The 23,466-nt window shown below is 36.2% G+C and overlaps 4 protein-coding genes across 4 annotated transcripts in view; 1 reads left to right on the top strand and 3 right to left on the bottom strand.

Moving 5' to 3' along the window:
- Positions 1–143: 143 nt before the first annotated feature.
- Tes (Testin) lies at positions 144–6,125 on the top strand. Its single transcript, XM_034972597.2, has 6 exons — positions 144–276; positions 432–561; positions 1,004–1,156; positions 1,737–1,816; positions 2,517–2,675; positions 3,632–6,125. The coding sequence occupies exons 2-6, from the start codon at positions 432–434 to the stop codon at positions 5,222–5,224; spliced, it is 2,115 nt and encodes a 704-aa protein (XP_034828488.1). The 5' UTR covers positions 144–276; the 3' UTR covers positions 5,225–6,125.
- A 1,527-nt stretch (positions 6,126–7,652) lies between these two features.
- Pfdn6 (prefoldin 6) lies at positions 7,653–8,215 on the bottom strand. The gene has a single exon (XM_034972618.2). It carries the CDS (start codon positions 8,021–8,023, stop codon positions 7,655–7,657), a length of 369 nt encoding a protein of 122 aa, XP_034828509.1. The 5' UTR covers positions 8,024–8,215; the 3' UTR covers positions 7,653–7,654.
- Positions 8,216–10,102: 1,887 nt separating this feature from the next.
- On the bottom strand, positions 10,103–13,465 carry LOC117986094 (uncharacterized protein DDB_G0283697-like). The gene has a single exon (XM_034972917.1). It carries the CDS (start codon positions 13,463–13,465, stop codon positions 10,103–10,105), a length of 3,363 nt encoding a protein of 1,120 aa, XP_034828808.1.
- Positions 13,466–17,457: 3,992 nt separating this feature from the next.
- Positions 17,458–23,466, bottom strand: part of cysu (Curly Su) — a 32,942-nt gene continuing 26,933 nt past the window's right edge. Inside the window, exons 8-14 of the mRNA XM_034972596.2 lie at positions 21,910–21,988; positions 21,350–21,495; positions 20,718–20,959; positions 20,274–20,406; positions 19,551–20,013; positions 18,739–18,885; positions 17,458–17,851 (exon numbers count right to left, since the gene is read on the bottom strand). Of these exons, the coding sequence (XP_034828487.1) occupies positions 17,713–17,851; positions 18,739–18,885; positions 19,551–20,013; positions 20,274–20,406; positions 20,718–20,959; positions 21,350–21,495; positions 21,910–21,988 (1,349 nt within the window). The 3' untranslated portion in view covers positions 17,458–17,712. The remainder of the gene's footprint in view (positions 17,852–18,738; positions 18,886–19,550; positions 20,014–20,273; positions 20,407–20,717; positions 20,960–21,349; positions 21,496–21,909; positions 21,989–23,466) is intronic.

Raw genomic sequence — 23,466 nt, 5'->3', positions numbered from 1 at the left:
CTTCTAACAGTCCTTATTCTGAGCTTTACTTAGACTACGAGACTGGACCAAAGCCAAAGAGCAAATCTGCATTGAAACCAAAGAGCAAAATTACAGGTCTGTGCCAAAGAATATGTCGAGAACTGTCTTGGTCTCAGACTAAGAATCAAGTCTGAGGTCTTGGTTTTTATGGTTACATACTCTTTGATTTGTATTATAAATTATTATCAATGATAAATTATTTTCTTTTTTCTTTTTGTTTGAAATAAATTAAAAATCTCCCTGTGTTTGGTAGAGGTATACATTTTATTTTTCAATAGTTTTATGAATTATTGTTCTCTGTTAGTATTTTTTCGAGGGCTGCTGTGCATGAGCGTAGTGTAAAACTCTTATCATAAGTTTGTTTCCTTTGTTGTGTGTGACTCACTTGAATAAAACAATTATTTTTCTAGATGAGTGAATCATGTGTAGAGACACCGGAGGCGCCGGCTTGGTTATCCAAGTTAGAAAGCCAAAGGGAGAAATTGAGTAAAGCCCGCCTTGGACATGACAGCGGCGCCGGCGCGCCCTGTAACTCCTGCGGTAGGTTATCATGTTCTATAATTAATCAAAATTTAATCAGCTTAATCATTACCCTTATTATAAATGCGAAAGTGTGTTTGTTTGTTGGTTTATTGATTTGTTGGTTTGTCCTTCAATCACGTCGCAACGGTGCAACGGATTGACCAGATTTTTTGAATGGGTATAGATAAGGACCTGGAGAGTGAAATAGGCTACTTTCAATCCCAGAAAACCAAAGGGTTCCCACAGGATTTTCAAAACTGAAATCCACAGGGACGAAGTCGTGGGTATTATCTAGTAGGTATTAGCTATATGTACTAGCATATGTCCTTCCCCAGTATGCAAGCTATCTCTGTACCAAATTTCGTCAAAATCGGTTGTATGGATGGACCGTGAAAGGCTGGCAGACAGACACAAACATACTTTCACATTTATAATATGATTTTTTTTGTATTGGATACAGGATCAGGCTGCCCAGGCTTGGATCTACACTTCTGGCGGAAAGTATGTAGAGCTTGCCACTGCAGTAAGGATGTGCATGATGTACAAGATGATGACCTGTCTGGTTGGGCACAGTTTGAACTTCTCGGTACTGCTAAGCCTAAGAAAGCATCCAGTAAGTATGGGTATCTAACTACATAGTCCATACTCAGCAGTCAGTAGATATTCACATCCACATCCGCATCAATTAATGCAGAGCTTTTATGGAAGCGAATTCATATTTGAAACAAGTAACATTCTACAAAGAAATTGGGTGGAGCCAGAGTGCCGCGTGCTTCGTGCGTGTTTGCTAGTTGATATCTTCGTTCGCTAACTGACCAATGAAAAAGTTTACAATGGTACCCAACAGGGTGTTACAGATATTCATATTTGCAAAGCATTAATTTAGACATCTGCGGCACAGATGTGAACTTCTAACTCGGATTTCTAACACAGATGTCAAAATATTGGCATCAACAACAACCCTCTAGATTACTCAAATAATTTTTTTTTTAAAATTCATTATAGGCGCACACTTAACCATGATCACACCTGATGGGAAGTGATGAGACGCATTTGCCTAGAAGGTGCCTATTCACTCTTGTTTTAATGGAAAGAGATTACACCTTCAGCAATGAGGAATACAATGCAGGAATTAAATCCTTAATTTTTTCTTAAATTTGAATTTATGGTTTGTTTCTTTTGTTAAATTATAGTGCCTCTAATCAAGATCCGTGGAGTGACAGATAAGCCTGTAAAACTGGATTGGGTGCCACCAAATGCCTCTACGGAATTGGTAAATATTATTCAAATGTTGCTTACAATGTTTTCGTCATTCTTTATCATACTAGATTTGATATCAATCTCTCAATATAGTTACTCAATGATAATAATTGATAAGATATTCAGCTAGTGACAGTATGTATAATCGCATCTCTCTAGAGAAGTGTATTATGTAAAAACTTGATTAAAAATCACAGTACAAAGTTTAAACACATATCTATAATTCAGCAGGTCATTTTGGAAAGTACAAAATGAATCAAAATGGAAATAAAAACCTCAAACAATGATGTTTTTGTTGAGTGAGAACACTGAATCATGAATGCAATGAAAATTTTTTATGTATGTAGAGACAGGTACTTGGTAAAGGCCGGATCGCATTACAGCAGCACTGCTCAAAGCGTAAAATAATAATAATTTTTCAATAATTTCGTATGTTGCATGTCACACTAGAGCGGCGGACAGGAATATCTTGAAGCGAAGCGAACGGCCTTTAGAGTCAGAAAAAAAACCTGTTCTTGAATGTTGTCAGGGGGTAATTTGTCGATCTAAGTGAGCAATGGAGGTGGTGTCTACCGCTGCACCATATGTTCCTCAGTCTCCCTTTAGCTTCTCGTGGGCGGAGTAAGATAGCCTTGTCCTTACGTAGCAGTTATGTTATATAAGCCTGACTCAATGATATGATATATTAGTGGCACGATGTGCTTGTTTGGTAGGTATCGGAGTACATGTCGTGCCTGGGTGCGCTGGCGCCGGTCTCCGGCTCGGAAGCCGCGCGGCGGCGGCGCGCGCAGCTCCGCACGCAGCTGCCGCCGCACGACGTGGCCACCGCGGCGCGCAGCCACGCCTCCGACCAGGAGAAGTCTGAACACACAGTAAGTAACAACACTTTTTAAGGGTTCCATACCCGAAGGGTGCCAATGGGACCCTATACTCAGACTCCGTTGTCGGTCTGTCTGTCCTCGAATAAATAAATAAAAATCTTTTTTTCAAGTAAACTTTCACAAGTGCTTTCGAATAGTCGGATGCATCTACCACTGGTTCGGAATGCCCTTCCTATCGAGACACGATAGGTAAAGAGTTGAAATTTTCCCAGAATGTATTGCCGCCATAACAACAAATAATAAGTTTCAAAATGGCCACCATGATAATTAAAAAAATGAAAGCGTTATTTTTTGCACGATGGTATGGAATCCTTCGTGTGCGAGTGTGACTGACTTATTTTATTTTATTCAGATATAAGTTAGCCCTTGACTGCTATCTCACCTGGTGGTAAGTGATGATGTAGTCTAAGATGGAAGCAGGCTGACCTAAAAGGGGTATGGCAGTTTTTATCAATCTATCCCGTTGGTTTCTGATTTAAAAATGATGTAATTTCCAAACCCCTGCCTCGAATCGAACCTGTGGCCCTACCGCGGTTGTTTGACAGCTACAATGTCACGATCGCAATCATCTCTGATTGGTTAATGCTCGCTCACTATTGGCCACAATGCATTGTTGCAACAAGAATCGCACAAATTCAGCCAATCAGAACAATTGAGATTGTAATAATGATTGATGCAGGTTTTAGACAATCGCCCTACTGGTATCTCCCACTATTAAGAGCACAGCGCTTACCACTGTGCCAGGGAGGTCGTAGTGATTCTCCGATGAATAAGTGATTCTCCCCGCTGGAGAATCTCTTACCAAAAACCACTTACACTGGTAGAAGGCTCCATGTAGCATTGTAGAGAACGCCACAACCAACTTGCCTAAAATAGTATTTTTGTCGCCGTATAATGCCGCGTCACGCGCGAATATTCCATTTGATGAATTAAAATTTGTTTTCCAGGAATACATTACCCGCATTAAAGACCATGTAGTGGGTATGGGTAATGTGGTGAGAGTGGGCCCTCTTCAGAGTGGCGATGTGTTCTGTGTGGAAAACAGCAAAACTCACACTGCAACCAAGTCCTATGCCCTGCCATTGAAGATATCAAACATATCGAGAGGTGTTAAATACAATATTGTTCCCAAGAATGCTTCAGACAAGAAACTTGTGCTGGACTCACAAGGCAACGTAGTGAGCAGTGCAGCAAACTTACCAGATTATAAATCAAGTCCTATATTAAGCAGAATTGTAAAAGACAAACTTCATGTGATGCACATTGAGTCTGACAGAATTAAGAGTGCTGTAGAGCATGGGCCTGTATACGATAAATTACTTAAGAACCTGAATGATTTGAATATGCCAATATCTAATGATGTATATCTTCAGCCTATTAAACTGTTTCGCGAGGAGTATAACAAGAACCCTCAGTTTAAGGAGGAAGTCATTGAATTTGCGAATAATTCTTTGGGAGCACAGCTGATGCCTGACCTGTGGTCGGCCAGCAATAATAATGTTATGGGCACAGCTAAATTACTCGATAGTAGGATTCAAAAGGGAACTATCTTTGCTCCTAATGGCGAAATTTGGAGCTGGAAACATGAACCGACAACACCTGAACACAGTGGAACCATATGCTCAACCAAGATCAACCCACAGTATTCTACCACAATGAAGCCAATAAATCAAGTGGAACCACAGCAAACTGCTCCTCTAAGGGATTATCTTAGAACCCATGCGGAAGAAGATAATCCACCACCTGCGCCCAATTACAATACTTATCCTGGAGCTATCTCTTTACCTTCACAAAGTAATGACTGGGACAACTCTACTGACAATACACAACTCGATCATACTGGCAATCCTATACAAGTGAACACTTACACTGAACAACTAGAACCAATACTTACTCAATTCGCTGATATGTCCCTCAGCCCTGATGAAATGGAATTTAACAGAAAATTGTACAACGAAGGAGTGCCGTGTCAGAGATGTCAGAAGCCAATGTTTGCTGGTGAAGTAGCAGTTAAAGCTGATAGAGCTGGTCAAGAGGCTATTTGGCACCCACAATGTTTCACTTGCTGTCAATGTGGAGAGCTCTTGGCTGATCTTGTATACTTTTATTATAAAGGGGAAATTTATTGTGCCAGGGATTTGGCGAACGTGCTGGAGATACCGCGTTGCGCTGGATGCGACGAGTTGATATTTACACGACCATATACAGCTGCCGAGGGAAGAGCATTTCATGTAGAACATTTTTGCTGCTATCATTGTGATGCACCGCTTGGAGGGAAAAAATATGTTCCAGACGATAAAACAGGTCTGCCTATTTGCCTCACTTGTTATGATCAGTTTTACGCTGAACGTTGTCGCGCCTGCGGCGGTGTCATCGGCCCCGAGCAACAAGGGGTGTCCTGGAGTACTATGCACTGGCATGCAGAGTGCTTCATATGCTCGGGCCGTATGTGCGGTAAAAGTTTATTGAGCGGTCGGTTTGTTGTGAAACAAGAAATGCCATTTTGTAGTGTGCCTTGTGTACAAAGTAGAATTAAGTGAGTGCTGAGATAAATTTTGTAATTCCATTGTAAAATAAGAAAAATTATATTTTGATATAAATTTTATATTGTGATAAGAGTGACATATTTACAAAATTTAGTTGTAAGTAAAATTATAATATAGCTATACAAGTGTGGTAACAGAGCATATTGTATTTTTGTGGTGTCAATAGATTAATTGTAATTGGGCAGATGTGTCTATTGCCAAACTGAGGAATTAATTTGACAGTTTTACTGATATCAGACGGTTCACTTTTTGTCAATAAAAATGAAACATAACACAAAATGAAAACAACCTCTCGAGTGAACCATCTGATATCATATCATCTTAACGCCTTCCACACAGGCATTTACAAGCAATAGTCCGTACAAAATGAGTTAGTTCTCATGCGCCATTTTAACTTTGTGTCAACGCTGAAATCGCGCGTGAAAACTCATTTTGTATGCATTGTACCAAAACGTGATCGCCTTTATGCCTGGTATAAAGGTATGTTTAGCTACCAAATTTGAATATGATGAAGATGTTAATAGCTGTACTTTTGTGAAGAATTAGTATATTTTGATAGAAACTATTATTAATTTTCTATAAATTGACAAATTTTTATAACAAGAGGTCCAATAACCGACTGATTTTTCAAATAGATATAAATAAATAGGTAATTGTAGTAGGTATGTAATCAAATTATATATTTTGTTATAAAATAGAATTTTACATTATATTTTATACTCCATAGGACTGCATTTATTTGAGAAAAAGTAAACAGGAGTTTTAGATTAAAATATTTTTATGATGTGGGATAAGAATTTATCAGAATCATTCCCTTTATTGTTTTTAGATTTCGCTGAAATGTGCCATTAAAGTTAAGAGTTTATAAATAAATGAAATTCTTGAAATAAATCCATTTTTATTGTATTTCTATTACCTACCTTATAAAATAATATGAATATGATCAATGATCATGCATTGCGGTCGGACTATATTACAGTGTCAGGAGTCTAGACGAGTATGTTGTGACAACGTTTTAGTCCAGAAAACTATGTGTGCACCTTAGATGAAATATTCTACTGTCTATGGTATCAACATGTTATTGAGAAGAGCGCTGCACGCCTTGCCCCGCTACATTCAACTTGGACCTTTCAAGTTTCACTAATTGTCAGACCTTGGTATCTGTAATTTGACAATGCAGCAGTCCACTCTAAAATTGAGATCTATAGAGTACTTTGACTTAGATTTATGTTGGAGACATTTTTCTTGTTTTAACCGAAACTTAGGGTGAGATCTATAGAGCGCACTCTGACTTATCTTAACACGAGTTAAAACGAGACAGAGCTATATCTCTCGCATTAATCTGTCTCGTTTTAACTCAATCTTAAGTCTAAACACAGTCAAAGTGCACTCTATAGATCTCAGCCTTAGTCTGTAAAGACTACTCTTTAGATCTAGTAGTAGTTTAAACCCAGAAATCACAATCTAATCTACAAGTCACTGACTAATGTGAATTATTATAAACCAAATATGGCTGCACTATGTTAAGGCTGCAACCTTGACTGGTCTGAGCCCACTGGCCAGTGAAAATGTACGAGCAAACAAACCAAGCTGCAGTGGTACTCTTGTATTTAGTAGAAACTGATGTGTACAGTTTCCACACAAGACAGCATACTGTCTAAGAATAGAATCCAGGACTTAGATTGTAACAGCTATTGTATTTTGTCATATGAGCTGTGATAGCCTAGTGGTTATGGCATCCACCTTAGGTCAGGGGTACAATCCTGGGCCCCACACTCTTTTCAGTTATGTGCGTTTTAAGAAATTAAATATCACCCACTTTAACATTGAAGTAAAACAATGTGAGGAAACCTGCTAGCCTGAGAGTTCTCCATAATGTTGTGAAAGATGTGTGAAATCTACCAATCCACACTTGGCTAGCGTGGTGGACTATGTCCCTTCTCATATTGAGAGGAGACACATGCTCTGTAGTAAGCCGGCTATGGGTTAATCATGATGTAAGTATAAGGTAGGTAATATAAATAAAAATCTAAAATTTTAGATAGTGGTTTTATTTGTTTTACAAATTATAAAAATTAGTTTTAAAGTAATCACATTTCTGTATTAAATAATCAAATTTAGTTTTTCACAGCAAACATTTTATTAAGATGTCTGTAGACCTTCCCTCCATGCCGGACGATATCTCTGTCATGGCCCTTGTCAGATGGTGTACCCTAGTTTGATTAGTATGATCCAATACTTGTATTATAAGCTATTAAATTAAAGCACATTAAAATTGTTAATTTTAATCCTGTTAGCAAAATTGTCCAAAATGTATTTTTCCAATATAACAGTATCTACCTCCATGTAATGGAGACATTAATAATTCAAAAAGCAGGTCTAAAGCTTACAATAGGTAAGATGTTATTGATACATCAAAATATCTTATGCAGCTATCTTTAAATTATCAAGATTCGTTTTGAGTTTGTTTAGGTTTTCGTGGACCGCTTCTTGCTTATTTTCCAACGCAGAAATGTTCCCATCTGACCTCTTGATTTCTTTACTAATATATTCCAAGCGTTTTGCCACATTCTGTCTTGCTTCTTCCAAGTCTTGTTTGACTAAAACGGGGCCGATGAGTTTGTAGACTTCAGCATCCTTTTTTAATAAACTTAGTTCTTCTTTTACGACTTTATTTTCATTCATTTGACTGTCTAATTGTTGTTTCTGTGCAACTGCCTTATGATATTCTTTTTTTAGATTGTTGAACAGTTCGAACTCTTTTTGTAATTTCTTTTGAATTTCTTCGGCCATTTTAGTAAAATTATTTGATGAAACTTCAAAGCAGACTTTGCGTTGTTCGCTTTCTAATTTAATAGCTATTTACTCACAAAGTTAGCGCACTTGGTATAATATGGTATAGAAATTACAAATCAATCACACACACATGTTATTGGTCTGTGACACACATTTTCAATTTTCACCTTTTCACTGCTGACAACTGACAACCACGTGACAACTTATGACAGCCAATTGACAACTGACAACAGACAGGGCAGTGTTGCCAATGTAAAGTTTTAGGCGGCCACGTTAGGTAAAATAGCCGGGTTTATTGTTCACGGGTTGGTTTTTATTGCAGGAATCGTTTAATGGGTTATAAAAGAGGAAAAAACCATGTAGTACTATTAAATTAAAGGGTAGAACTACTGAACCTCACAGCATGAGTGTTCTGTTCTGAGTTTAGACTAGGTAGTCTATTGCTATTGGATAAAAATCAGTCTCACACTAACTTTACCGTTTAGTTTAAACGGCAGAACAGTTCACTCTGTCAAGCACCAACTCTTCTTCAAGGGCTAGGTAGGTACTTAGGTTGAAATCTATAGAGCGCACTTTGACTTTGCTTAGACGTTAAAACGAGACAGACTTATGCCAGCGGTTATAGCGCTGTCTCGTTTTAACAGTGTCTTAAGTCTGAGCAAAGTCAAAGCTCTCAGCCTTAGTACATAAAAGGTCTTTGCTCTTAATATGTTTGAGTAAAGTCTAGGCTGTGATAGCCTAAAGTGGTTAGGACGTCCGCCTCCGACTCAGAGGTCGGGGGTTCGATCCCGGGCACGCACCTCTTAACTTTTAGGACTAAGGTATGTGCGTTTTAAGTAATTATTAACATCGTGAGGAAACCTGATGTATTCCTGAGAGTTCTCCATAATGTTATCAAAGGTGTGTGAAGTCTGCCAATCCGCACTAGGCCAGCGTAGTAGACTATCGCCAAAATCCGTCTCACTCTGAGAGGAGACCCGTGATTTGTAATGACCCGGCGATGGGTTGATCATGATGATGATGAGATCTAAGTATAGCTATTATAGGGCGTACTTTGAATTCGCTCAATCCACGCTCAAACTAGAGACACTATTAAAACGACACAGTGTCATATCTCTGGCATAAATCTAATTCGTTTTAACTGAAACTTAAGTCTGAGCAAACTCAAAGTACCTCTACGGCCTAGATCTTAGCCTAAGTGCGTTCTATACATTTCATATTATGATCATAACAGCACAGCAGTAGGTAACAGGTAGGTAGGTTAGGTACCTACTATAATATTAATTAATTTGGTGTGGGAAGGGAATGGAACAGGGTTGAATAGGTTTCCTTAATAGTGCAATAATAATTACATTAAAATATTATGTAAGTATGTATATAAATTCAGTCAATTTTTTATTAATTTATACGAAAATATTATAACTATACTAAATCTTAGACGAAAATAAGTAGGTATCTAACCGTAGAAAAACGTATATAGGTAACTCCTACGTTTAAAAACATAGACGCACAGGTACGAGTTATTGACTTCGTCCACTTAGATTTAGGTTTTTAGAAATCGCGTGAGAGTTCTTTGATTTTCCAGGATAAAAAGTAGCTTATGTCCTTCTCCGGGTGCAAGATCTCTGTTAGTCTGTACCAAATTTCATCAAAATCGGTTGAACATGAAAAACTAGCAGGCAGACAGACCGACACGTTTTCGTGTTTATAAAACTAGCATGGAATATTTTAATAATATCGTAGAGCTGTACTGGCAATTTACTTTTAATAGCATAATAATAATATGCGCTATAACTCCCGCAAATTGTTATTGCGCTGGAACCATGTATCATTAACATCGAAATGACGTCATTTTGACGTCAGCCGAAATAAAAATATACCACCAGCTCGAAACTTCAGTCTAGTGCTGACGACACTAAAATGTCGGTCACGTGCATTAGCAATTTACGGGACTTATAAATAGTACCTACAGTCGGACATAGTCATTTTGATTTAAACAATAATGCAATAATACACTATTTACGTTATGCTACGTCTACTTATAAAGAATTAAAACTATTAATTTATGATATAATCTTATAGTTTTTCTCCATATTCTAAGGTCCACAGATAGCTAGCTTTAGGATCTTTACTCTTCTCTGCTTCTTTTTGAACCTTTTCCGCTTTTTTAATTGCTTTTTGTATATTTTCATGTAGTTCTTTATTCTTAGTCCTCGGCTTATTCTCTTGTGAATTTTTCTCTTGTATCTTTCCAGATTTTTCCTTATAAGAGTCTTTCTTACCGAATCTCTCTCGAACAAACCTTTCATATAAATCTTCACCATCTTCAATGTCGCTTTTGCTGTTTTCATCATCGACATTACTTCCTTCATTAGGTTTATTGATGTATGAAGCGAAAAAATCGTAATCCTCAGCAGGCTTCTCTCCTTTAGATTTTGGTTGTTCGGAATATTGCGCTGTGTCTGGGGGATCGTAATGGTGATAAACATTTTCAGGATTTCCCTGAGGCAAGGGCGTCTTTGAATACTGTGCATTATCATCATTAGGATATTTGACGTTATTCGTTTTTAATTTATCTTTGCTGTTTCCCCGAGCTTGTTGGGCATACACCAAAATGTCTTCCGGAAGATTAATTTCAGGCAGTTTAATACCTACATCGCCAAATTTATTATTTAAATGTTCGTCATATTTGTTGCTTAGTGGGGATATAGTGTCAAGAGTGCCTTCAGATTCAAAACTCTCGCCAGGAGGATCATTATTAGTTTTTTTAGAACTTGCATGATTATAATTTGAAGGTATTCTCTCGAATTGTTGTTTAACATTGGCTTTCCTCTTTGGAATCGTGGTTTTAAAATTACCGCTAAGGTTTTCATTGGAATTTTTTTGTCTTTCTTCGCTACTACCTTCATTATTTAGTTCTATTACAGGTTTCACTCTACCCCTATTAATGTGATCTTGCTTAGTAAATGTTTTAGGCTTTTTGATTTTGCCAGTTTTGCTTTTAATTTTTTTCTTGGTTTTTGGTTTACTGGTGGAAGTAATAGCTAAGGAATCAGTTTCATAGTTCTCATATGAGTCCTTAGCAGGCTCAAGTTTTTCTGCATCGCTTACTCCTCTGAACCTATCATAACTAAAATCACTGAAGTCAACTTCTGGAGTAATTTTGGCATTATATGGAGTTTCTTGTATTTTAGGGCTTTTTTCATAATCACCGTTTAATATTTCAGTTTCTTTTTGTCTATTATCACCAAAGTTTTCCTTGAACATTCTATCAATATTAGTATTGCCAGGAATTGACCCATCATTTGTTGAAAGTTGTTGTTTTCCACTGTCAAAATTAGGCTTAGTGCGAATATCCGGTCTGCCGGTATTTCCGCTATAGTTATTTATTGGCTGATTAGCATATTTTATACCACTATTGTTTTCCTTACTGTTTTCTCTCTCAAAATCTATAGACCTATAGCTCTGTGAAGGCGTTTCTTCAGTAATTTTAAGTAAACCCTCATCTCTACTATAGTTTTTAACAGGTTCCCTACTGTGTTCATCATAATTTTCACTACTTTCTTCATTGGATTTTTTAGATTCCAGTGAGGGACGTTTATTGTTTTTACTATAATATAATTGATTTCGTGGTTGTAATAAATTGTTTCGTTCTTTATTTTCATTAATAAGTCTATTTTTTGAACTTTCTGTACTTTCATCTATATCTTCGTTATCTTGATTTTCTTTGTCTTGCCTTTCATTATTATTATTGACAAGTTTTGCCGATCCTAATTGTTGATATTTATTATTTTTATCATTAAAATATGGTTCATTTGATTTTTGTAACACGTTGTTGGGTGGTTGTGGCTGACTATATAGATCTCTATCATTCTTGAAATTTTCTTTAGAATAATCATCTTCTTTGTCATAATTTTCGTCGTCATCTTCATCAAGATCTTTAAGCCCTGATAAATATTTATTTCTGTCCTCATTGTATTTTTGATTGTGTCTCTCTAGTATAATATCATCAGTAGTATGTTTATCTTTCTTGAATTTACCAAGAGATTTGTCGGTATCTTCATCGTTATCATATTGATTTTCTGTATCTTCTCTTTTATTTGTTTTATCACTGTAGTCATCAGGTTTTCTAGATGCGGGTAAATGGCTTTTGTTATTATCATAATATCTTTCATTTTGTCCACGTAAATTTTCATCAGGTGTCTCATCATCTTTACCTTCTTGATAAGAGAAATTGTCATTGTCTGTACGTTTAACATTATCATCGTGATATTCTTGTTGCCGGCTCTGTAATATCGGTTTTGGTAGCTTCCTATTTACATCTAATTTTTTGACTTCTTTAAACTTTTCGTCGTGATTGTAGTCATCTTCTTCAAGCGATGAGCTATTTTCATTAATATTTTCCAGTGAAACATCTTCAGTACTTTCGTCATTTAGTTTCTTAGGCTTAGATATATGATACTTATTTTTTCTGTCTTTGTAATATCTTATATTTCCTCTTGATAAAATATTATTTGGAGCTTCTACATTTTGATTTATCCTTTCACCCCTTTGATAGTTTTCATTAGATCTGTCATCATTTTCATCTTGGTTTGAAGAACTTTCCTGCGTTTTATCTTCTTTTATATTGGTTTCTTCATTTTCATGATTAAGTTCTCTAGTTTTAGGTAAATAATGTTTTCTGTCAGTATTACTAAGGTAACGATGTCTTTGTGCTTGTGATGTAGGATTTTGCCCTCTTTGGTTTTCGTGTGAAATGTCATCATGAATTTCATCTTGTTCATCAAACGTTCCATATTTATCATCTTGGTATGATAAATTTTCATTATTTGCATCTTTTTCTATAGAACTGGGAAAGTGTTGGTTATTATTTATGGAACTGAAAAACCTATTATCCCCTTTTTGAAATTTATTTTGATCAGGTTTATCACTCTTATGTAGAGTCTCAATGTTGAAATCAGCGATATCGGAGTTTTTTATGATTTCTCTTGCATCAAGTTTTGGTAGGTTTAATTCTCCTCTTTCAATATTTTGAGCTTTAATCACATCATAAATTCCAGGTTCATTTGTATTGCCATTGTCTTCACTATTCCTATTGAATGATCTCTTTCTCCTTTTTAAACTATTCTTAAAATGACCTTTTAATTTTTCTGAGGCCTTTACATCACCTTTTTTGTTAACATATTTTGTCATAGTTTCTTCTTTTAGTTGGTTGACCGGGCCATCGTTCTGGTTCAAAGTTCCATTTATGCAAGTTTCAGCATGCAAACATAAATGATCCCCTTCCATAAGTTTTGTTGAAATGATGGTGTCACTCTTATTGCGATGATCTAGTGAATTTGTATTTTGAGAAACACAGTTTTCATTTATATTATTACAAATATTGCCCGTCTGGTTATTTTGATACGTTGTGCCAGTGGATGTAAATGCATCTGTCATCTGGGAAATAAGATCACGCTATAAAATTCAGCACGTTTGAAAGAAGAAGATTTTTAAGTGCTTTTTAACTGTGATGGGTGTGCTTTACGGTAAAGTGGAAAAAAAACAAAGTATCTATTTTCATTCATAACATACTTTTATTTACAATATGAAACACGTTACCATGTGATACATAAACTATAACAAGGTGCACTACAATACACTATACTACACTACACTACACTACATACTAATCTAGCTACAGAATAAATAAAAATTACAATTATTGTAACAAAATATAATCAAGTTAGTCTACTTAAATATATTTTTATAAGTACACATAGGTACTTACTTATTTAGTTAATATTATATATTATATTAATTAATGTGATGACTATGCGTGATGATTACAATGACTGGTACCTTATCTAATTACTATATAAATGATTTATATAGTAATTAGATAAGGCTAGCTTTAAGTTTTATTGTATTAAAAAAAAAATGACTGGTTTACAAATTATTGTAGTTTATAAAATCATTGGCTACGAAACTTTCTTCTTTAAATGAGTATTTACATAATTGATACATACCTAACACTTACTATGTTACGGTAAGGACCGGCAATTTACTGAAAATCTACAAAAAATATGGCAACATTCTTAATAATATGGGAATATGGGTGATAAGGTGTATCCCCGAGCAAATACTAATCCATTGAAAAATAATATGTACCTACCTACCGATATAAATTTTTATGACAGGTAGGTAACTATGTTGCGTTCACATTAACCGAATTAAATTATTTTTATTGAAATAAATATTTATTAAAAAAGTAAAAAAGAACCACAAGAATGAAAAATAATGACTGATTCCCATTGCCTCCTAACTAAAGTAGGTACCTACACATTATTTTATTTTTATTTTATTTGTACACACACTATACTATTTATTGATTGTTAAAAATAATATACCTAAGTTATTATTATATTAGTAACGGTAACAATTTTATACAAAGATACTATTATTATGAAAGAGAATGCAAGCTCTGGAACAGGGACACGCCTTTAAGCACCTTAAGTCCCGCATCTTTCAAGTATTACACTTTTCTTTTATTTGTACCTACACAACAGTGGCGTGCAGGTCATAGAGGCATAAATGCACTGCTTACCCCAGTTGTTTAGCTCAATGCATATTTTTCATTATGACCTGCCAGTAAACAGGTTCCTACTTAACTAATGCATACCCTGGCTTCAAACACTGTGCACGCCACTGCTACACAATACACATCTTATGTCATGTACCTACTTCTCTACATAGTAGGTATAAAATAAAGTCGCTTCCCGCGTCTGTATGTATGTATGAACGCGTAGATCTTTTAAACTACGCAACGGATTTTAATGCGGTTTTCACCATTAGATAGAGTGATTCAAGAGGAAGCTATAGTTTAATTGTCAAAAAATTAGAGATCCCTAGAGAAATTGAAATAATGTGAATTAGGTCGGAAAAAAATCCTCTCATTTGAGAGTTTCCGAGGCAATGACACCTCAATGACACCACATTAGTATCTACATTGCACCCATGCGAAGCCGGGGCGGGTCGCTAGTGTATAATAAAACGTTAAAAAGAATATTAGTATGGGAGCAGTGCCTACCTATATTCCTTGCTAGTACCGATGACATTTTTTACTCGTATTCATATCTAATTATTGCATGAATACCTACTCCATAGAAATCTTTATTGTTTTATTTCACTATGAACTCCATCTGCGTAGTTATGAAATCGAAAAGGGAAAGCATGGAAAGCATAATATTACTTTGTCTAGTTATACGAGTACATACTCGTATGTAGGTAGGTATACAACTGTTTATTTAAACTGAGTATGTTTAGATTATTAAGTCTATTTAAATGAGGACCGATTATGGTGTAGATTCAATAAATACCTACCTAGTACCTACCCTGACTTAAAGTTTTTTAGGTACCTACTCTATAATATAATTATAATGTTCCAAGCATTCCTTTATATATTTAAAAACTACTGACTAAACATTTCACCACGCAGCAGAAATATGTAATAAATATCAGATAATTATGATCTTATTATATTATATACGATGGTTCTGATACTAGGTACAACCGTATTTTTAACCGACTTCAAAAAAAGGAGGAGGTTCTCATTTCGACTGTATGTTTTTTTTTACGTGATGTTTAATGTGCTTAACAAATTGGTATAATGCTCAAGGCACATTGCGGTAGAGTGGAAGCACAGCGACGCGGACGTATTTGTTATCTATACGTTTTGACTGACTAATAAAAATAAATAGTACCTACCTACTAGGTACCTACTTAATGTACAAAATTATGTGGAGCATATTCTCTGAGCTTCGGCACATTGCGGCAATCTGCATTGAGCTTAACGATAATGGCATCTCATGAAATAACTTAGCGGGTTTTCTACATAGTTTACAAAATATTATTTTTTTAATTTTGTTTTTAACCTAATGTTTGATGTTACAAACCTGTTGGTTGATTAGAGATAGATCCACCATGTCTTCAGAAAATAGATGTTCTAGTTTTAAATTAGGTTTTGTTATTAAATTTTCATATAATATTTAGTAAGTTAGTACCTATTCATCGTCGGAGTAATACCTAGTTACATAATATATTTTTCTATAAAATCAAAGGTTTGCATCACAAAATTATAAATTAATGGTAAGTTAATAAGTAGTTTGCAGCTAATTTTGGTTGGATACAAAATACAAATATCTAAACTGACAAGTTTAAAAGTAATGCTATCTTTATCCGAAAGGAATATTCCGAAAAGGACAACCGTTTTAGACCCGTCAGTCAAATTTAGTTCAAACATTTGTGTAGGTACCTTCAGAATTGGCATTTATCTAATTAAATCTAATAATATTATATTATGTGGACCAAAGAATGAAGAAATATAAACTAAATTAAAAGAATACAAAAGTAAGAATAGCACTTTTGACTTAGGCAGTACTTTTAATTATTAATGACAAAATGATTATATACAGTGAAAAAGGCAAGTTCTCGAGTAAGTCATTTTTTCGTGTCACTATAGTTACATACCTACTTTTGTAAACTTAGTACAAGGTACCTATACAAGTAGAAATAACGCGAACTTTTGCAATCTACAACTACCTAAATTTAGTAAAAATTTACAAAACAATAATAATTATTGGGCACATGTCCTTTCTTTACATTGTTATAAGTTCTTGTATTGTATGCTATTTACAAAATGCACAATAATTGATCTATTTTACTACTATTTACAGACCAGTCCCCCTAGCATCTGATGTAATCAATGTGATACACGCAATCATTGTTGACGCCTGAATCGCGCTACTAGTGGTAGAGTCTGGCTAAAGAAGAGACTGGAAAAGCGCAGCAAAAATATCAGTATGGCAGCTCTGACATTAGTATGAGAGACCTGGAGTAACCTAATTTGATAGAACAAAAATAGTAATAATTCTAAAGTATAAAATTAGATTATAGGGGCTGCCATACTGATATTTTTTTAAATTTTGCTGCGCTTTTTCAGTCTTTCTTTCGCTAGCCAGACTCTAGAGTCTAGACCATTGCACCACATTGAATTGCAACACACCGCAACACAGTAATGTGTTTGCACTTTGCAGCTTAAGGCTGCATTCGACCGCCGCGCCGCGCCGATGATGATTAGCGAGAATAGAACTGAGCTAAAAACAAGAAACGAGTTGGCGAGCAATGAGAAGCGAGTATGTAGTTGGGATAGTTTTATTGCTGGGAGCGAGTGTACGGGCTCCGACATTTATTAATTCCTGCGCAAATAGCGCGAATGTTTTGACCGCCAAGATAGCGTTGTCGCTGAGCGAGTTTTCTTTGATAGCTCTTGCCGCTGCGACAAACTAGTTCTCTAGTAGAGTTCTCAATGATAGTGTGCACATTTGGCGATTAACTATTTGTAAGTATATTTTTCTCTTTTTAACCGACTTCAAAAAAAGGAGAAGGTTCTCAATTCGTCGGAATCTTTTTATAAGTATTGAGATGCATATTGATTGTATGTTTGTGAGCGAGAAAATAATCGATAACTAGTCGTTTCCTCGACGGCGGTGGGACAACAACGATTGCTATTATCACTAGTTTGGTGCTAGAGGTGCAGCCATTCATGTAAAGACAGGACAAGTGAATGACAAGCTTTTTCAATACTAACTTAACTACTTCCGCTAGCTACATTTCTAGTTTTACTGTGGAGTTTGGTGCTGGTGCTACTACTTCTTGCCGTGGAACGGATTGTACGAAAAGCTACTCACATATTCTTTAGCACCACCTATGAATGGTACTGGGTCAGCCCATTTACTAAAGTCCATCGATGGGATGATGCCACTTCTACACGGTACCCGAGGATTTCTGAAAGAAATAGGATATATCGTTTTAGCATGTATCAAAAAGCTTATGAAATAGATACTGGGTTTTGCCTGGTAAATTGCAAATCAAGTTGTAGTTATATTGAGTTCTAGACTCTCATCATCATCATCAACCAATAGACGTCGTCGTCGTCGACATAGGTCTCTTGTAGGGACTTCCACACGCCACGGTCTTGCGCCGCCTGGATCCAGCGGCTCCCTGCGACTCATCTGATGTCGTCCGTCCACCTAGTGGGGGGTCTTCCAACGCTGCGTCTTCCGAACTCTAGAACCCTTTAATCAGTATGGATCCTAATAGCTATCTGCGTGCCAAATTTCAGCATGATCCGTTCAGTAGTATGAGCTATGCATTTATAGATCAGTCAGTCAGTCTTTTCCTTTCATACTTATATTTATATAACAAACTGTACAGTTTTGTAATACATAAAAGAGGAGATTGTTTTATTTTCAACTGTTTATTGCACATAGCTAAATATAAAACATACAAAGGCGAACTTAATACTTAGGGATATTCTCTTCCAATTAATCTTTGGTAATGGGGACAAAGTGACAGAAATACCTATTCTAAAGGAAGCAGCTGCGCGATTGCGGGAGAATGACAGCTACAATGTCACGATCGCAATCATCTCTGATTGGTTAACGCTCGCTCACTATTGGCTACAATGCATTGTTGCAACAAGAATCGCACAAATTCAGCCAATCAGAACAATTGAGATTGTAATAATGATTGATGCAGGTTTTAGACAATCGCCCCACTGGTAAGTATACAATAAATTAAGTTAATTAAGTTAAGGTATACAATAAATTATTTATACTGGAAATCACTCACGGTAATAAAAAAATTATAATATTAAGTTTGTTGAAACTCACAATTCATGATCGGGTAGCACCATTGGATAGAGCTGCACTGTGTCAATGATGTCCGTATTGTCACAAATAATTCGAGCAAGACGAGACTTCCTGATTTCAGCTAACTGCTCCGGAGTGAATGACGAGGGCTGGTTTGGCAGCTCGAACCTAAGATAGAATGAAATATTTTTATCAGTAAAATTTTTGTTGCATGATTAGCCCGCGACTAGAATGCAACGCAACATCGGAACTTGCGACCTGTGTCTCGACTCTCGTCCCTTGTACCCTTCCCCGTATCGTGTATAGTTTGGGTATATTCGAGTTGTTTCAACTGAACCCCGTTACAACCGTACCCAGTCTGCCTTATTTTTTGTCTAATAACGTCTATTGAGGATAGGTCATGCGACACCGAATATCTTGTGTTCCAAAAGCTTGTGACCAAGAGTAGGTAAACAGAAGCATCATCATCATTATCAACCCACTACAGAATGACCATCAGGATGAGAAGGGTTTGGGCCATACCTACTCTAACTGGCCACACTGGCCAAGTGCAGATTGGCGAATATCACACCTCTGAGAATATTCGCACCTTAGAGAACTTTCAGGCATCCAGGTTTCCTCACGATGTTTTCAAACGCAAGCATGTCAGACCAAAAGTGTCCTTAGATACGGAAATGAAGGCTGCCGGATTTTCCTTTATATTTTCCAAGTTGGCAGCTCGAAAGAGATTTGGTTGGAAGAATGTATAGTCTCGATTATAGGTGTACAACAACAGATGGTGCAGACTCCAGAATTTAAAGAAGAGCAGTAGAATTCATATTCTTTTAACTTACCAAAATCTGTCACCTCTTCTTGAGTAAGAAAACTGGGTAGCAATAATGCAAGCGAAAGTTGGTCCCAACATTGATCCTGGTAAAGGTCTTTCTGAAACTCCACCAGACCATAGATCGACATCGATCGGGTGCTCGAAAATGGACTCGTATTTGCGAATAGTTTCATTGGGCATGGATCCGAACAAGTCTTGGAACGTATTGGCACCAGACAGGCCGCAGAACTTTCTAAATTCCATGTAGCCAGGAATACCGAATTCTCGGCCTCTTTGCATATTAAATGACACCAAGTCCATTCCGAAACGGGCTCCCACTTTTTTGAACAGATGATTTGTGACCTCTTGGGTGATAGAGTCATCCATGGCTTGGGCTACTTGATTCATTAGGCCCATTACATATTCATCAAGAACACCGGCTCTGTACAAATCATATGGTCTTCGGATCAGGTCTGATAAGCGTTTTGATGCTGCAAATAATATCCTTTCATTAAATATCTACCATTGAATATAAAGGAGTCCTTATGGTGATATGAGACGGTTAATTTGTTGTTCATTTCTGTCTTTTATTCGGCACATTTCACTTGAAATTAAACTTCTGAACATAAAATGAATCAGAAGTGACAAACGAAATGGGACAATCACTCGAGTGAGCACTCACTCCAAATTAACCGTCTTATATCACCGTGATGCAATGCCGTGATATATTATGTTTTGATTAGTTTCTTACCAATGAATTTGTGAGCCTTGGACCATCTTTCGACGGCAGTAGGCAATAGAGAGTGTCCGAAACGGTAAGCCGCTGATGCGAAAGATGCAATCACGTCTGGATTTACTTCTTTGTCATAACCGTCCCAGTAACCCTGCAATTACGATAGGTACAATTTGGCTAGTCGATTTATACAGAAAACGTTAGATTTGAAAGTAGGAATCACTACCCATACTATAAATACGAAAATGTGTTTGTTTGTTGGTTTGTCCTTTAATCACGTCACAATGGAGCAACAGATCAACGTGATATTTTGCATGGGTGTAGATAAAGGCCTAGAAAATGACATAGACTACTTTTTATCCAGGAAATTCAAAGAGTTACCTTGGAATTTTTAAAAAACCTTAATCCATGCGGATAAAGTCGCAGGTAGGTATCAGCTAATCCTAAATAAAGAATACATACCTTTTTGGCGAGGACTAAACCGAATTTTTCCATAACGTCTTTTCCGAGCAAAATAGGCAAGAATTCGTTGTAAGTGATGTGCTGTATTTCAGCGATGTTGATGCGCCTAGCCTCCTGGTATAAGCTTTCGTCGTCCCAGTGGGGGTTCACGTGGGCCAGAGCTTCTGCCACTCGATTGTGTTCACGAGCCATTAAAGTGTGCATCACTGTGAGGACCAGTTGTTCGTTTACTCTGATTTCACCTGGAATTTACGGATATCATCTTACCTTTTACCTTACTTTTACACAAGTTTAAAAATGTATTAAAAGCATGCTTCCAAAAAAGGCATGTTACAGATACAATCAAAGATAAATAGGCTTCGCTTCAGCAATGCACGGGGCTGCAATTACTTATACGGCATAAGGCATAATAAATATTATTATTGTAAATTGAACATTGGTTCTTTCCGGTAGAAATGGCATTCTGAACCAGTGGTAGATTCTATTGACGACTCAAGACTCAAAAGTACTTGTAAAAGTTTATTTGAATAGAAAATCTTTCAATTTTTGTTTCTGTACAAACATAAGTAGGTACATATTATCATTTTAGCTAAAATAGCAACTAAAAGGTTTATGATTATCTTTTAACTTACCAGCTTCGAAGCAGTACATATTCTTATTAGGTCTCGTACATCCTTCATCAGGAATATCCAATTTAAGAGGCAACAGATCTTTAAGACCGTATTCCTTAAACACAGGATTCATACGTAAAAGACCGCCATATCCAGTACGTAATTTTCTAAAAGGCAAGAAAACTGTTTTAATATAAAGATCATTGCTTTTTGATTTTGATCCACCTTTGATCCAATAAATTATAAAGCAAAGTAAGTTTTGCTGAAATCAGCTCTGGGCTGGGCAGCTGTGAGTGTTTACACGATGCAAGTGATTTGTACTTGCATCGTGTTAACACTCGCAGCAAGTCAATTTTTGTAAATTTTAATAGGTCGGTATACAAAACCTGCAAAAAAATTGACTTGCCAGAGCTCGCTTCTGACAGTTTTACTGCTAGTGGGGACTTCGATTATTTTTTCATTGCAATGCCACGTAGCCCACCAAGGGTTCGGATTACCTATTCAGGTTGGTAAAGGTGTCGAGAACGCCCTCACTTACCTTGCTTATGGACAATAATTTTCATGAACTATTTTAATATTACCTAGCGAATTTTTCAGTAACACCGTACACGGTGTTCCCATCGATGGCTCCAGTTAAGGTATTGAAGGGAATTCTTGAACCTGGAAAAATTAAATAAATATTGTTCAAAATATTCTCATGGATCTCAGAGCTTCCCCTTTTTGCTTAAACTATAAAGGATACTTACTTATATGTATCCTTCAGAAAGGGCAAAGAGGAGAGGCAAATAGCCTGTGTTTTTAAATCCATTATTTCCAAAGACACCAGATATCTTTAGGTACTAGAACTTAGAAGTATTCTATTGTAAGTTTAAAAAAAACTGCTAAATACGTAATTTTCCAATATTTCTTTTCGTAGCAGAAGAGTTGGCAGAGATTGTCTTACCTACATAATAGTTCAAACTTGAAGTGTTACAAGTTTCATTCAATGTCCAACTTCAAAATGCATAATAAAAATAGAAAACATTGATTGATAGGTATCCGGTGTAAGTAAATCATAAGCTTTCAAATCTAGCACCCACCCAGATTATTGATGAAACATTCATATTATATGTAATAAAAAGTATAATATTCTAAATGCGAACGTGTGTCTGTTTGCTAGCTTTTCGTGGGCCGTCCATTTAATCGATTATAATGAAAGGTACAGAGATAGCTTGCATTACGGGGACTGACATAAACTACTTTTTTCACGGAAAATCGAAGAATTCACGCGGGATTTTTAAAAACCACGTAGGCAAAGTCATGGGCATCATCTATTTGATACAGAGATAGCTTTCATCTCGAAAACGGATATAATATGCTACGCCTTTCCTTTTTTATCTCGGATATCGAAAGAATTCCCATAGAATTTTCAATAATCCTTAATTATTCATGTGGACGAAATCGCCGGCGTCATCTAGTGTATAATAAAAGAGAGAGGTTTTTTATAGTGTTGTTTACATACGTAGTTCTATCGGTCGGTATAATTTTTGCACTACATTACGCAAGGGATCTATACACGTAACGAACTGCTTTCGCCTCTCACTCGGCAGATGAACAGGTCAAGAACCGGTCACAAAACATTAAATTGTATGTAAGTATCACAGAATGGAATAACACTGTATGGACATGATATAATACATATATAAATAGAATAAGTAAGTATTTCATAAACACTCACGTAATCGTGATTGCTTTTTAAATACATTCGAAGTAGTACTTAAAAATTCTTTGATACATTCATAATATAGACAGTAGACACCTTCTGATAACAGCTGTTCTACGTTTAAATTTAAATTAAAAATTAAAAGTTCCATTTCAATATTTCGTCCGATCCGACCAGTTCTTGAAACCAGAAAACCTAGATGCAAGGCCGATGTACATTACTTTCGGCCGCGTACCGCACTTATAGAGTTCTTGCTTTGAGCTTTCATAATATGAGACCCTCATCAGAATAAGGTTGAAGCCTATAGAGCGCACTCCAAGTCAATGTGTCTTTACAGAATATCTCAGCCTACGACTCTATTTATTGAAAGTAAATCGTGTAAGTACGAACTTTATGACAGTTTCAATGGCAATTTTTGCATAATATTATCTATATC

Source organism: Maniola hyperantus, chromosome 10, assembly GCF_902806685.2.
Source record: "Maniola hyperantus chromosome 10, iAphHyp1.2, whole genome shotgun sequence".
Taxonomy (NCBI): Eukaryota; Metazoa; Arthropoda; class Insecta; order Lepidoptera; family Nymphalidae; genus Maniola; species Maniola hyperantus.
This window is presented reverse-complemented; position numbering and strand designations above follow the sequence as displayed.